The sequence below is a fragment of the Drosophila albomicans genome, chromosome 3, assembly GCF_009650485.2.
Source record: "Drosophila albomicans strain 15112-1751.03 chromosome 3, ASM965048v2, whole genome shotgun sequence".
In the NCBI taxonomy this organism is placed as follows: Eukaryota; Metazoa; Arthropoda; class Insecta; order Diptera; family Drosophilidae; genus Drosophila; species Drosophila albomicans.
The window spans coordinates 16,234,093-16,248,353 of record NC_047629.2 but is presented as its reverse complement, the minus strand read 5'-3'; the positions used below and the strand labels follow the sequence as shown (position 1 = coordinate 16,248,353).

General features: G+C 38.2%; 2 protein-coding genes across 3 annotated transcripts in view; one reads left to right on the top strand and one right to left on the bottom strand.

The window, feature by feature from the left end:
* Nucleotides 1-8,372, top strand: part of LOC117571750 (odorant receptor 42a-like) — a 40,069-nt gene extending 31,697 nt beyond the window's left edge. The window contains exons 1-3 of one of the 2 annotated variants that reach the window (XM_034254099.2): nt 6,628-7,513; nt 7,576-7,933; nt 8,014-8,372. In XM_034254099.2, the coding sequence (XP_034109990.1) occupies nt 6,738-7,513; nt 7,576-7,933; nt 8,014-8,106 (1,227 nt within the window). In that variant the 5' untranslated portion in view covers nt 6,628-6,737 and the 3' untranslated portion in view covers nt 8,107-8,372. Of the gene's footprint in view, nt 1-6,627; nt 7,514-7,575 lie in introns of those variants that run through there. The other variant, XM_052004568.1, reaches the window with a different exon arrangement.
* A 6-nt stretch (nt 8,373-8,378) lies between these two features.
* Nucleotides 8,379-10,956, bottom strand: LOC117571751 (odorant receptor 42b). Its single transcript, XM_034254101.2, has 3 exons — nt 9,836-10,956; nt 8,618-8,975; nt 8,379-8,540 (listed from the first exon to the last, which is right to left on the bottom strand). The coding sequence occupies exons 1-3, from the start codon at nt 10,600-10,602 to the stop codon at nt 8,466-8,468; spliced, it is 1,200 nt and encodes a 399-aa protein (XP_034109992.1). The 5' UTR covers nt 10,603-10,956; the 3' UTR covers nt 8,379-8,465.
* Nucleotides 10,957-14,261: the final 3,305 nt, after the last annotated feature.

Genomic DNA, 14,261 nt, shown 5'->3' with positions numbered 1-14,261 from the left:
GTGGGCACTGCAATAATTTTTGCTCTCTGCGGAACATAACTCAACGAGGGCACAAAAAATAAATGAAAGAGAAATGCAAATGCAAATAGCAAAAGGCTGCGAAAGTTTGGCGGAACTTTTGTTGGTTTCTTTTCAATGCTTCATTGTCGTGACAGAATCTAATTAAAGGCAACATTCAGACGACAAGCATTGCTTGGCATTTATCAAGGACATCATTAGCCTCTTGACTGACCTTGGTCAACCAATAAATTATCGTTCTACCTGTTGTACACATATTAAAAATGTAAATTGTCCATCAAGCGATACGTATTAAAAAGATCTACCAGGCGAACAAAAATCAGCAGCAAGCAGGAATGTAACAATTTAAAATGCTCAATAAAAGTATGCTGCAAAATATTAGTTGTGGAATCCCAAAAATAATACCTCCTAAAAGTATGCCAAAATAAATGTTTGCAATTTCCAATTTCATGTGAAGCAATACTACCAATAATTCTCATCCCAAAAGTATGATTTAAAATAGCATCGCCGAAATTCTGATATAGAGGTAAAAGTATGCTGCACGCAACATAAAAATTGTCCAAGATTAAAAAAGTGTCCTGTATTTCGGTCATTTGAATGCCGATCGTGGTGTCCTTTGACACAAGAATTTCTCGCATAATGACAAACTGATGGCTGTACTTAAAAGGACCAAAATCCTAGATCAAATGTATACAGAAATAAGCGTATATCTCGCTCCTTATTGATTTGCGCGAGTCCTGAATCAATCGAAGCGTACTCGCGATGACCTATACTCTACCAAATGTGGACCCGATCATTCCGATGATTCTTGAGTTATCCTCAATTTATTAATTTACATATTTTTAGTTTATCCAAAGGAACTGAAAAATTACAAGTATTAAATGTCAATCGGTAGAGTTTATCCTTCCTTTAGGATATAGCTGAGACAAATGCATTTAAAAATTTTTTATGTAATATTACTTGCGTTAATTTGCATCCTAAAAGTATGCTTTAAAATGATTGTGCCCAACAATTAGGCTGCTGCAAATTGACGACGAGATTGAAGATCCCTTGTAAAATGTCAGTTGCATCAAGTGAAATACCAGGCGAACATAATTCAGCAGTAGCAAGAAAAAATACAAAAAATTGAGAAGGCGCAGCACAAATATGCTGCAAAATATTAGTTGGTGTAAGTTTGTCGGACTAATGCCTTCTTGTTTTTTATGTTCTTCGCATGATCGGCTTAAAAGTATGCAATATTTCGTTCTCCAATTACAAATTTGTATGGCAAAATATTAGTATAAACACACACAATTTGATTAATTATTTACATTTAACATATAGTACAAACATGCGAAATTATTATCCATCACTTCTTTTTTTTGTTAATAGCTTTCAACATAAATAAATGAATAACAAAGTTCACTCAAAAAAAATATGCAAACTTAGCACGCGTGCTTTCGGATGCAACAACTGACTTTACAGCTGTTATGCTCAAAAGAGCTGTTAGATATACATGTTTTTGGTACGAGCCATAACAGTTTGATGTTCTGTTAATGCATTAACATTAACATTTTTCTAATTGGAACACTTTTCAAAAACGCCTAAATGCCAGCTAAAATGGAAAATGCCCCATAGTGCACTGTCACCCTGGTGCGCTTTGCTCTTAATTTTATGACTGTTTGCTAGGAGTTTGTTCATTTTAAATTCAGCCAAAGCTCTCTCTCTATCTCGTCTCGACTCGACAAAGATTACAGAGATTGCGATACACAAATTCAGACGAATTTTAATAAATGTCAAGCTCTACAAGCGAGTATGCTGTTTACTTGCAAAAGTGATTGATTTATGTCACAATATTTGCTGGCAAAGCCATTGCTATATATATGCTGACTGTGTATGGCTGTGTGGGGCTTAAGCAAACAGGTAACAATTCATTGCCCCCTATACGAAATTAATTTCAGCATTCTGCTGTACAGAAAACATATTTATTTATATGTATGTATGTACCTATAAAAAAAAAAAAAATGAGAGAGAAAAAACTGGAAAATAGTTACTCATCGGTTGCAGTTATTAAACTTTGAGCATGTCAAAATGTCAATTGTCAGACACAGAAACAAATTCGATTTGCGGTAGCGCATTTTGTGACTGCATTTGCAGTCAGTTTTCTCTCAGTTCTCGGTTACCAAAAGGCCAGGCCAAACTGTCAAAGCATTGCGAAATCTTCAAGCCAACTGTCATAAATGTCGACATCATTAAAATGTCATAAAGTTGTGCGGGCGGCACACTCTTTATATATATTATATTATATATATACTTACTTTTATGTATTAAAGCAGAGTAGCGAAAGTGTGTGCAAAGAGAGAAAGAGAGAGGGAAGAGACGTTTGCTAAAATGTGCAAGAATTTCGCGCACTTCCGTTACATTTCGCATCCTTTTTGGCTGTTTATTTTTTGGCGGCACTTCCTTTAGACAAACCACTGCGGATGCAACCAACAGCCCGGCAGATCCAACAGGCCAGCATCCACCAACCAGCGACCCACCACAAGCTGAGGCAACGAAATGACAAAGCAAGTTGCAAAAACTATTTCCCTTAAAGAGCCACGCACACACACAAACCAATATACACTCACAGACTGACAATGAGCGTAAGAAGTTCATGAAATTTTCATTTGATGAAAATACTCGTACTCGTACTTCAACTTGTATTTTTATAGCCACTGGCTGTTTGGCTGTTTGCTGTTGGCTGCTGACTCAGATGTGCCTCAGATGTGATGGCATTTAAAAGTTTCGAGTGTTTATGGCATAACAAGTCTATTAAAGTTTACCCCTAATGGTCGTGTCAAATGAAGCGTTTACTGGTTGGTTTGTTGTGCTCTGTGCAGTTTCTCAACGTCTCAACGCACATTAATCATACGCACAGTGTGCGATTGCGGGAAATTAATAAAGAACGAAAGAAAGGATAATCGCAAATAAATCGAGCTACAATTCCGAAAAGCCATAATCGTTTGTTTAGACCTGGATCAATTCACTCAATCCAGTCAATAAACACGCTCAAATCGAAGCCATTAAAATATATTTTGAGGGCATTTTATTTTGAAAGCTAATTAAGTGCGGCCATTAGACATGGCGGGCGACGCGACGCGACGCAACGTTGTTGCCATGCCAACTGAGACTGGCTGGCTTCTCTCTTTCTAAGTTCGATTAATGAGGCGCAACAAGCAAGCAACACACACACACTCACACTCTGAGAGGTCAGAGGCGTGGCATCAACATTGAATTAAAGTTCAATTGGCCAAAGCACGCCAAGGGTCGTTAATAAAGCTACTAATAGCCGCCATGTCAGGACTCAGTACAGAGTACTCGAAGGCTGGCAGCGTCCGGCTGGATAAGACTTACAAACAAGCGATTTTATTTAGGTGCGGATCAGAGTTTATTATGCGTGTCATGGCTTCTGCTTCAATGGTGACGCGGCTTCGGCTGCTGCTGCTGGGTGACTGCTTATCCAATTCAATTTTATCTGATAAGGATCGAATATGATACTTATTTATCGCGTGCAAAGTCCATTCAAAAGATTGCTAATAAATGTATAAAACATATTGCGATGTCATAATATTTACCTTTGCCTGGTTGATGCTAGAAAAATACTTGCCTTTTAATCCTGGCTGGAGTATAAATAATACTTAAGTGAAAACATTCAAGCGCTGTTGGCGGGCAAATAATGAAAACTCGCGAGCGAAGGACATTCTGCCATAGCGTGAGTTAATTGGTGAGAAGCAAGTGAAAGACACAGAGCCCAACACAAATATTATTACGTTCGCCTCCAGCAGCGAGCTCGAGGATATGTAGCGTTCTCTCTCTCTCTCACTCTCTCCCGTTCTCCCTTGAACGAATAAGAAGCTGCTGTACTGAAATGCGACTCAATGTTTATTTACTTTGAAGTCAAATGCTCTAGAGCAGCAGCTGCGCTGTCGTTTTGAAGTTGACCCCAAAGCCAACTGTTGATTTGAGCCAACTCGAGTTGGCTAATATCAACATTTGGCTAGCTGTGCTGGTGTCGGTTTTGGCTGTCTGTCTGCTGGCGGCCTCGAAGTACTCCTGGCATCGACTGCTTCCGACTGCGCCTCCTGATATACTTACTTGTTGCTGAGGTTTCAAGTGCAAATGAGTTTGCTTTTGGCAATAAAATGCGCCACCTGTTGCCCTTCGGCCCGTCGCAATGTTCTCCCCACAAGCTGTGGCAAAAAAAAAACAAAAAACACAGAGAAAAAGCAACAGCTAGAATGACAGTCGACTGAAATTAAATATTTGCGCGTCTGACATCCCAACTTGATGTTGATTGCTCATGCTCAACCTCAAAAAACAAAAAATAAAAAAACCAAAAACCAAAAAAATAAAAATAAAATGAAAAGCCAAAGCAAAAGCAGGAGCGAGCTGGCGTGTTTGTTTTTCAACATGATACCCTGCAAAAGGTAATATGCCGACGCAATTTAATATATTCGTGATATTTTATATCTTTCACACACACACACAAACACACACACATAAAAGCAACAGCATACACAACAATTCAATTATCGGTGCTGATTAAGCTGAATTGACATATTCAATTTTATTATTGGACTTTTATTGCCGCAACTTGAACCCTTATCAAAGAAGGTCAATTGATACCACAGCTCTAGTTGACATATTTATTTATGCGCACACTTATAGAGCTATTTGGATACATATCGATGCCTGTCATTAATATCATAATTCAATTCATAATCTGCCTACTTAGAAATCCTTTTTGGTGTTCCCTAGAAAAGAGCAGAGTAAACAAAAATAAGAAATGTTCTTTTTGCTTGAGTCAATTGTAACCTATTTAAAGAGGTAAAAAGTGATACAGATTTCTAATGCTCACAATAATACAATTTAATCTTAACTATATATATAGAACGTGATGTTTAGTTTAAATGCCAACATTGTTGCTTTAATTGATAAGACAATGAGTAAGAAAGTAAGGAGTAAATGCTCGACTGTGAGATACCCGCTACACATTTTCAATAAAAGCAAAACAACACTTTTATACTTTTATACTATCGAAAGCTTTATTTGATTTATTGACATACTACTACATTCCAAATATACCATAGAGTTGAAAATATACTATAGTCATATAAAATTATTTCTTAAAAATCTTTTTAATTTTACTGGGACATTACTGTATGTTCCAATATCCTCTTACCCTCTTATAAAAAGTGGCTAACTGAATTAAGTTAGCCACGCTTTTTTTTTGGTAGTCTTTTTAAAGCATTTGACACTTGAAAACGAGGCCGAGCATTTAAAGTGGCTCATTAAAAAGTTTTCCGATTATGTTGCGACACCTTTTGCGAATTCTGTGAAGTTCGGGTCTGTCACAGTTTGTTAATTAAAGAAAGGACAAACTGCAGCTGATCCCAATTCACGCAATGACAATACCTATTGCTGTCCCTCGCCATCACTTGTCAATCAAATTTTGTATACGACCACCACGCAGCAACAGCTGTTACAGGTGCAAAGGATTGATTGCCATTTGGCAATTTAAGTGCCTGCAGATAATTTAAAGCGGTTGGCGTAATCGAATAACGTTTAATGATGGAAATGGGAATTAAATGCGTCTGAATAAATTATATACCAGTTTTTTATTTGGTAATTTAAAACATTTTCATTGTAAAAAAATGAAAAACTTAAAAAATATTAAAAATGTTACAAAGGTGTATTATCAATGTAATATTCAAAGGTAACATATTACATGATATTGAGTGGAAGATGAGAAATTAATTAAATAGAGAGTTATGAGTTTCCAATTAAAATACATTAACAATAATTTAAAAATAAAAAGCGCAATTTTGTTTGATGCCATATTAAATATTTACATAAGATTCAAAGTACTACAATCTCTCTGCAATTGTTATAATTAAAATTGTGCGTCATATTCAATAGTTGTAGCACCTGAAGCAATGAGTTAATTAATCTGTGCATGATAGTAAAATAATAAGTTTAAAGAATACCTAAATTAACAGCTGCCAATGACATGTTTTGCCAGCGCTAATTATTTCCTGTTTCCGCAAAACGATTTTAAATAGTCCGCAACTGAAGCACTTTAATGAGGAATTTCAAGGAACTATCATCCGTATTTTTCCGTTAAATTAAATCCATTTAAGATGACAACAATAATCAGAAGTGTGTTTAATGCGCCATAATCGCATTTTTGTCTTTTAACGGTAAACACATACATATGTGTGGGTATTATTATTTTTGTATTTTATCAATTAAACGGCTTCCATTATTTAACTTTTTACGTTTGCGTTGAGCTGTCGTACATTTAATACAATGCTTTAACACATTGTTTTTGTTGTTGTTGTTATTTTAACTGATGTTTAATTGCAAATTGAGCTGCTGGCTGAAGGTTATGTGATACGCGGCGTATACGTAATTAATTGAAAATTTCATTTTGATGGCTCAGATAATAAATGAATAGGTAGACAAGGATTCGCCACATCAATTATTCTGGCTGGCAAGTGTAAGCTTTTATACTTTTCTCAGCTGTGCTGTGAGCTAAGCTTTAATTGATTTCAAAGTGTCATTCATGAATTTTACACATAACAGACGTATTGATGAGTTTATAATCACACCTTTGGGCAACATGCATTTGCTCTATATAAAGCCTTTGAGCTAGACAGCAGGAATTTTATTGGCCAACTGTCAGTTAACGGGGCAAAATGGTTGTTCGCAAATACTTTCCGAGCATGTACACGAAGGAGGATAGCGCGCCCGCAAAGTCTAGGAATGCAACATTGTATTTGCTGCGGTGTGTCTTCTTGATGGGCATCAGGACACCGCCGCAGCGATTCTTTGTGGTCTACTGCCTGTGGTCGTTTGCATTGAATCTCTGCTCGACATTCTATCAACCGATTGGCTTCATGACCGGCTACATTAGTCATCTCTCAGAATTTACGCCGGGTGAGTTTCTCACATCGTTGCAGGTCGCATTCAATGCCTGGTCCTGCTCCACGAAGGTCGTCATCGTTTGGATACTTGTAAAGCGCTTCGATGTGGCTACCGAGATCCTGGATGAAATGGACAAGATGCTCACGAAGTCGAGCGAACGCAGAAATGTGCATCGAGCTGTTGCGCTGAGCAATCGCATATTCTTCTTTTTTATGACGGTTTACATTGGCTATGCCACAAGCACATTCATCAGCGCTATTTTCATGGGCCGACCACCGTATCAGAACTACTATCCATGGCTAGATTGGCGGGCCAGCAAATGGCAATATTGGCTGCAGACGGGCCTTGAGTACTTTGCCATGTTGGGTGCCTGTTTTCAAGATGTTTGCGTCGATTGCTATCCCATTAATTTCGTGTTGCCGTTGCGTGCTCACATGGCAAACTTTGCGCAACGTTTGCGTAATTTGGGAAACGATCCCGACGAAAGCGCCGATGAGCGTTATGCGAAACTTGTCAAGTGCATCAAGGATCACAAAGTCATACTGCGGTGAGGAGTTCATTGAATTTTTCTCTTGACTGGCGAAATACTATCCAACATTGTTATTGCAGTTTTTGCGATACGCTGCGTCCCATGATTGGCGGCACCATCTTTGTGCAGCTTTTGGTCGTGGGTCTCGTCATGGGCTTTACTCTGATCAACATTGTGAAATTCGCCGACTTTGGCTCTCGTGTTGCGGCCCTTTCATTCATGTCCGCTGTGCTGCTGGAGACTACGCCGTTTTGCACGCTTTGCAACTATCTCACCGATGATAGCCTCAAGCTGGCGGATGCACTTTTTGAATCCAATTGGATTGACCAGGAGAAGCGCTACAAGACCACATTGACACACTTTTTGCATAATCTGCAAAAGCCAATTGTTTTTATGGCCGGAAATGTATTCACCATTTCCGTGGCAACGAATTTAACCGTAAGTGAATTAGCTGCCAAAAGGAAAATGATTAGAGAATTTACTCTCACTGTTAATTTGGAGTCATTTTATACTTGTAGGCCAGCAAATTTTCGTTTTCTGTTTTTACCTTGGTGCAAAATATGGATATAGCGGAAAAATTGGGAAAGCTCTCGAAGCCGCATGAAAATTAAACTTTCGGGCAACTGCGTGAAACATGATTAATTCATTTGAATACTAATGCTATTGAGAATATTTAAACATGCCTTTTTCAGTTGAACATAACATCGTTTTGGACTGTTGAAATTGCAATAGCAGACACGCAATTGTTTTTATATTTATTTTTCAACAAAATTTATTTCTACATTGTTTTGCTGTGGTTGTGTCTCTGTCTAATACATAAGCAGCTTAAACAATTTTAGCAAATAATTTGATGTCAGAATATTAGATTGTTAAATTTAGCATTTATTACACTACGTGCACAGAGTATAACTGTTGTATCACTTTTTCTTAAGAGGCCAACAAATAAATAGCTGACTGCATCCAATAAATTTTAATCGGTTTTAAATTTATCTGCAATATTCATTTGCTTCGTGATGGTGATGACCGAGAAGGCGAATTTGGCGACCTACATTAAATAATGAATGCACATCATAATAACAATAATCGTTATCGGAAGCATTGGGCTTTTGTTTGGCGACTTACGCTTATGTTGCTGCTCATTGAGATTTGAAAGATGCCGCCGGCTATGAAAACGATGGGCTGCTGCACATTGTGTAGAAAATACAATAGAGTCGACTGGTATCGCGAGCCGGAATCTATCCAATTACTTTGAAAGATGGCGTGCGACAGCGCCGCACAGTCATCCATAATGAGGTTGCAGGTGTAGCAGAAGGGGAACGTCTGCAGCAGTATGGTGATGACAAACATGAACGATGCAATCCCCGTCCAGATATCCGAGAAGAAGAACACATTGATCAGCGTGAGGCCGAGCACAACGCCAATCAGCAGAAACTGTGTGAATATTGTGCCCGAAATAACGGGTCGAATCAAAGCGCAGTATCTAGGTGAGGAAAGATTAGAAAAAATGATTTAATAAGTAATTTACCAGTTCACATTAAGAAAGATCTTTTTGAACTATGTGAAATTATGAAATATGTTTAAAAATATATTCTGCATATATACGAAAAATTTAACGCAAAAATACTGAATCATGACAAATAATATGTTTTCGGTATATTGAGATAGTACTACATTTAAAATACTTTTGTACAATATAGTATACTTTTGTACACTGTAAATATACTATATTCACAACCAAACTTTCAGAAATCATAAATATTGTAATTGTTTTTGTATGTACCAAAAATATATTCGAGCTTTCAAATTACGCTTGTTATTCAACTTTCTGAATTGCGGGCGCGTAATTGGGCGTGGCAAATATATGAAACAAACTTGATTTGGGTGCAAACATTAAAAGTGCTGGTAAAATAAATTATATCTGTTTCTCTTAGGGTCCCTGAGATTTATGTAGGTGTTCATACGGACAGACGGACTTGGCTGTATCGTTAAAAAGTAAAATAAATATGTATAGATTAATTAAACATTATAACTTGACAAACATTCACTTGAATGAATAAAAAATTATTTAAAATAAATTAGATATTATTATTATTGTTTTTGAAAATTGATAATTATAAAGAAATTTAGTTTAAAATTGATTGATAAATTAATCATTTTAATTTGTGAAACATTAAATTAATTTAAAATAAAAATTAAATTATATATAAAATAAAAATAAATAAATTAAACATAATTTTATAAAAATTGTTCTTCTCAAAAAGAGAAAAATAACTGAGTAATCAATATGATTGAATTTAAATACATTTTAAGATAGAAAAAGTTTGTAATTCATGAGCTCACTTCAAGATTAGCTTGTGATCTAGTACACAGTTGACCAGCGCCTCGTAGTTCTCCTCCTCGGTCATGTTCTCATCTGTGCGCAGTCTGCGAATGCGCTCTTTGAGAATATCGAGATGCGTTCGCAAAATCAATGTGTAGACAAGCGGATAAGTGTCCGAGAGCTGATCCTGCAGCACGGCACCCGACATGACCATATACTCAAAAGTCGAGGCTATCCACAACTTGAGAGTGCCGTCGTGCCAGTCAATCAGTGGATTGTACAACTGCCAGGGCGGACGACCGCTCAGCACCGAGCTGAGATACGTAGAGCCCGCATAGCCGCAGTAGACAAAGGTGAAGATGAGGAACGCATGATTGCTTCGGGCCACCACACGATGGATTTTCTCGCGCTCCTCGTCGCTGGTGCAACGCACATCCAGTTTATCGAGCAAATCTCTGGCCTTGACCAGTCGCCAGAGCTGTGAATATGTGATGGCCACCTTCACCGACGATCCGTAAGCATTGATGCACACCTGCAGCGAGGTGAGAAACTCGCCGGGTGAGAATAACTTGATCTGCGTCATGTAGCTGCCGAGGAATCCAAGTGGCAAATATGTGGTGCACCAAATGAACGTAGTCAGTGTCCAGGTGAGATAGACGTAGCGCCAAATGCCCGACTTCGGTGGACGCCAGCCAATGAATTTCATGGCCCGATACAAGTAGATGCAGCCATCCTTAGAGTGAACTTGCTCCGTCAGCGGCGCTGGCTTAATGAGCTTGAAGACCATCTTAAGCCCGATTCCATATGCTTGTGACGCAGTCGAGCGAAATGCCAGCGACTTTTATAGAGTTCAAGTGATATTTTTTAGGGGCTACTTAAGTTTTCAATTGAGTGGAAAAGTTTTGGTCAGTTGTTGAATTATTCACTTGAGAAATGTTTCGTTTGGCCCCGTTATGTTTAATTAACAAAGAGCGAAGTGCAGGCTGAAGCTTGATTAGTGCTGCACTGTGCGAGTAATTTGTGTAAATTCCACTAAACTCTCATGTATTTACACATGTTGGCTTTCCGGCCTGCATTAATGATGTGATCAAAACGAAAACTTTGTAAAAGTGCCACACACACAGAGGAAAAAAGTAAAATTCAAAAGAATACTCATACGCAGCATGTGCCGAACTGCAGAGAATATGCATCCAAAATTGTGGCAAATAAGTTTTCAATTTTCAGCTGTAAAAGCAAACGTCGCATTTTTGGCTTTGAGCGAAACCATTTCATTTGCATGTGCGGCCAATAAACTTTTAAGGCGTGGCTCTGGCTTGGCCCAAGGTTCATTCTGCTGATATCATTAGCAGTCATCTAATATTCAAGGCTGTTGTCGTCCTCGTCCTGCGGGAATGCTTTGCTGCCAAACAATACAACATGATGAAATGGACGCTAATCGCTCCCAAGTCAAATTCGCATTTGGCTTTCAAGTTTCGGCGTTTTTTCGTCCTTCTTCCTCCCCCACCAAACTGCAGTTATTAAATTTGCCAGGATGATAACGAACAGGCATTTTGCATAATCAGTTTTAAAGCTAATAAATACAAGTGTATGCGTGTGTGTGTGTGGGTGTGAGTGGCATGTGTTGTGTGTGTGTGTGTGTGTGTGTGTGCGTATCTTTAGTATCTGCTGCTTGACATTTCTGTGCAGCTTTAATGAAAAATATGTTCGCAGAGTGTTATTAATATTCCTCAGAATGTCTGGCGTTTGACACATGTTTTGTTGTCCTTGTCGTAGTCGCTGTTGATTTCGTTGTTGCTTTTGTTGCTTTTGTTGTTGTTGCTCATACCTCTAGTGTTTGCCACTGTGTACCGGCTGCTGTTGATCCTGCAACACTTCCACAGCTCTACTGCTCCTGCTGTCTTCGTTTAGAAGTTGACATTTTTTTTCATTACTTCAACGTTTCAATAGAAGCAACAGCAGCAGTCAGCTGCCTGCATGAGCATGTGCGATGTGTACAAAGAAATTGTGCTGTTGTGACCAAAGCAGCGCGTGAAGCAAGGGCAAGGATAATCTTTTGTTTGCCATTGTATAGCCTCACACTTCACTTCTTTCTCACATTCTACTTCAGGTAAGCATATGCTCTGAAGCTGAATCTGTAGCTATAGCTGGAGCTGCTGTTGTCGTTGCCATTTTGGGGGGTACAACATATATTTCTGTTGTTGCGAATATACATCCAAACACATATGGGGTTCAGTACACATTATGTCTGACAGCGCAGCTTACGTGCTGACGTGCTATAGAATTTGAACAGAATTTATGCAGTGTAATAAACCAAGTTGGGGGTTTTTGGCCAACGGTCAACGGGCCCTTGGCTGGCCGCATCTGTCTGGGCCAGAAATTAATTTTGAACCTCGGTTCGGCTCGGTTCATGGGTGAGTCTGAGACTCAGGCTGAAACTGAGGCGAATCAATTAAGCCATTTAATGTACCGCAAATGGCTTTTGCCTATGTGTGTTGCTGCCATCTTCTTTAAATACCATATATATATATGTCACCAGCTCTCATCTCTCTCGCTTTCAGAGCTTTAGTCTGCAATTCTCAGTTGTCAGTTGCTCTGCCTAATTGCAGTTGGCGTGTGTCTTTTTATACCTTTCATGTGTGCGAGTATGCGAGTGTGTGTGTGTGTGTGTGTGAGATGGCACTGCGTACTGCGTGCATTTAATATCATCAGCGAGTCATTTATTATCGCTTGACGTATTTATTTTAATTAACGGAAATTAATGCCACACTGCGCAGCTGTGCGAACATGTTTGCACTTGCTTACACACATTTCGGCAGAGGAAGTACCTGCGTGGGTGCGCGGAGAGGGGGAAGACGGAGGCACATGACTTTTCTCTCATCTCATCTCTCGCAGCGTGAAAAACACCTGACGACAGCCAAGCAGACGCAACAGACACACACACAAACACACACATGAATGCACAACACTCTGACGCTCTAAAAGGATATCCACAGTTCGTAAGCAGAGAAGCCAACCCACGCACACAACCACGCAAATCCACACACACATACACACACAAAGCCAAGTGTCAATCTGTTTTTGATATGTTGCAAATTAATGGAGTTAACATTGGAGTGGTCTATGTTTGGGGAATACTTTATTTCGCAAGAATCCCAGCCTGTGGAGAATTCTTTTCCTCTCTCTCTCTCCCCAAACAACAAGCAAGTTATTTGTTTACCATTAGCTAATGTTTTTTGTCAGACTTTCTTCTTTTGTTTTAACTTTTAAATAACTTTTAATGTGTTTGGAATACAAAAAAACTTCCAAGTTAGTGTCTATTTATATCGCTGGCAGGATAACAAGTTGCCTGCATTTGCATACAAGTCCAAAAGAGCTCATCCATATAACTGTGGCAAGGCGCAGTGGTTGCCTCTTACCATTGCTGCTGCTGCTGTTGCAAATTATTCAAAATCATGGGCGTGCAACTGAAATGTGCTAAAAAGTACCCAAAAAGCTGCAGTTGCGGATTGTGCTCATCTAAGAGCACAAATTTACAAAAATATAAATATTTATGTATAGTAAAAATAAGAAATTTATAACTGCAGCTTTATATGACTTAATAAATAAATATAGTTTTGAAATTATCTCTAATTCCATTATAGGATAGGGTAGAAGGGAATTATAAGTTTGTGTGTCCAGGAAATGAATGTAGCATATGCACAGAAAGAGTCACAAGGCATATCAATATAATAAATAAAGTCTTCGGTATATCTCAGTATTTTCCGGTATAATAATATAGTATATTTTAAGAATTAAACCACACTGTTCACCTCCGAAACGACAAAGTATAACAATATATAGTATCACTTATAATATTTGGTATATTTCAGTATTTCGTCGGTATATTATATTAGTATATTTTCAGAATAATACCGCACTGTTTTTCTTTTATTCAAAATGGGTAGCGGGTATCTCTCAGTCGAGTTCACTCGACTGTAGCTTTCATACTTATTATACATACTTATTTTTTACAAAACTTAAAATAAAATGTTACATAATGCAGAGCATAAGTATAAAATGCTTAGAATAATTTTGCAGCCAAGCATTAAATTAATTTTTGTATTTTTTCCGACTAAACGTTAGAAGTAAAAATATACAACGAAACACAAGAAGAGAACGAACGAATGAAAAATATAAAATAAAATAAAAACATAAATGCACTTTAGTGGGCTGCTGCTCCTCAACATAGTGTGAGTGTGTGTGTGTTAGTGTTGCGAATAAAATGATGATGAACAAAATTCCCCAAAGCAGAGAGCGACCCTGAAGTACACATACACACACACAACATATGTAGATGGAAATGTTAGAGTGCGTATGTGTGTGTGAGAACGAGTGTAGACCAGGGTCATAAATGCCATTATTATTTGTAAACATTGCGACAGTGAGTGCCCCAAATTGTTAACTTTG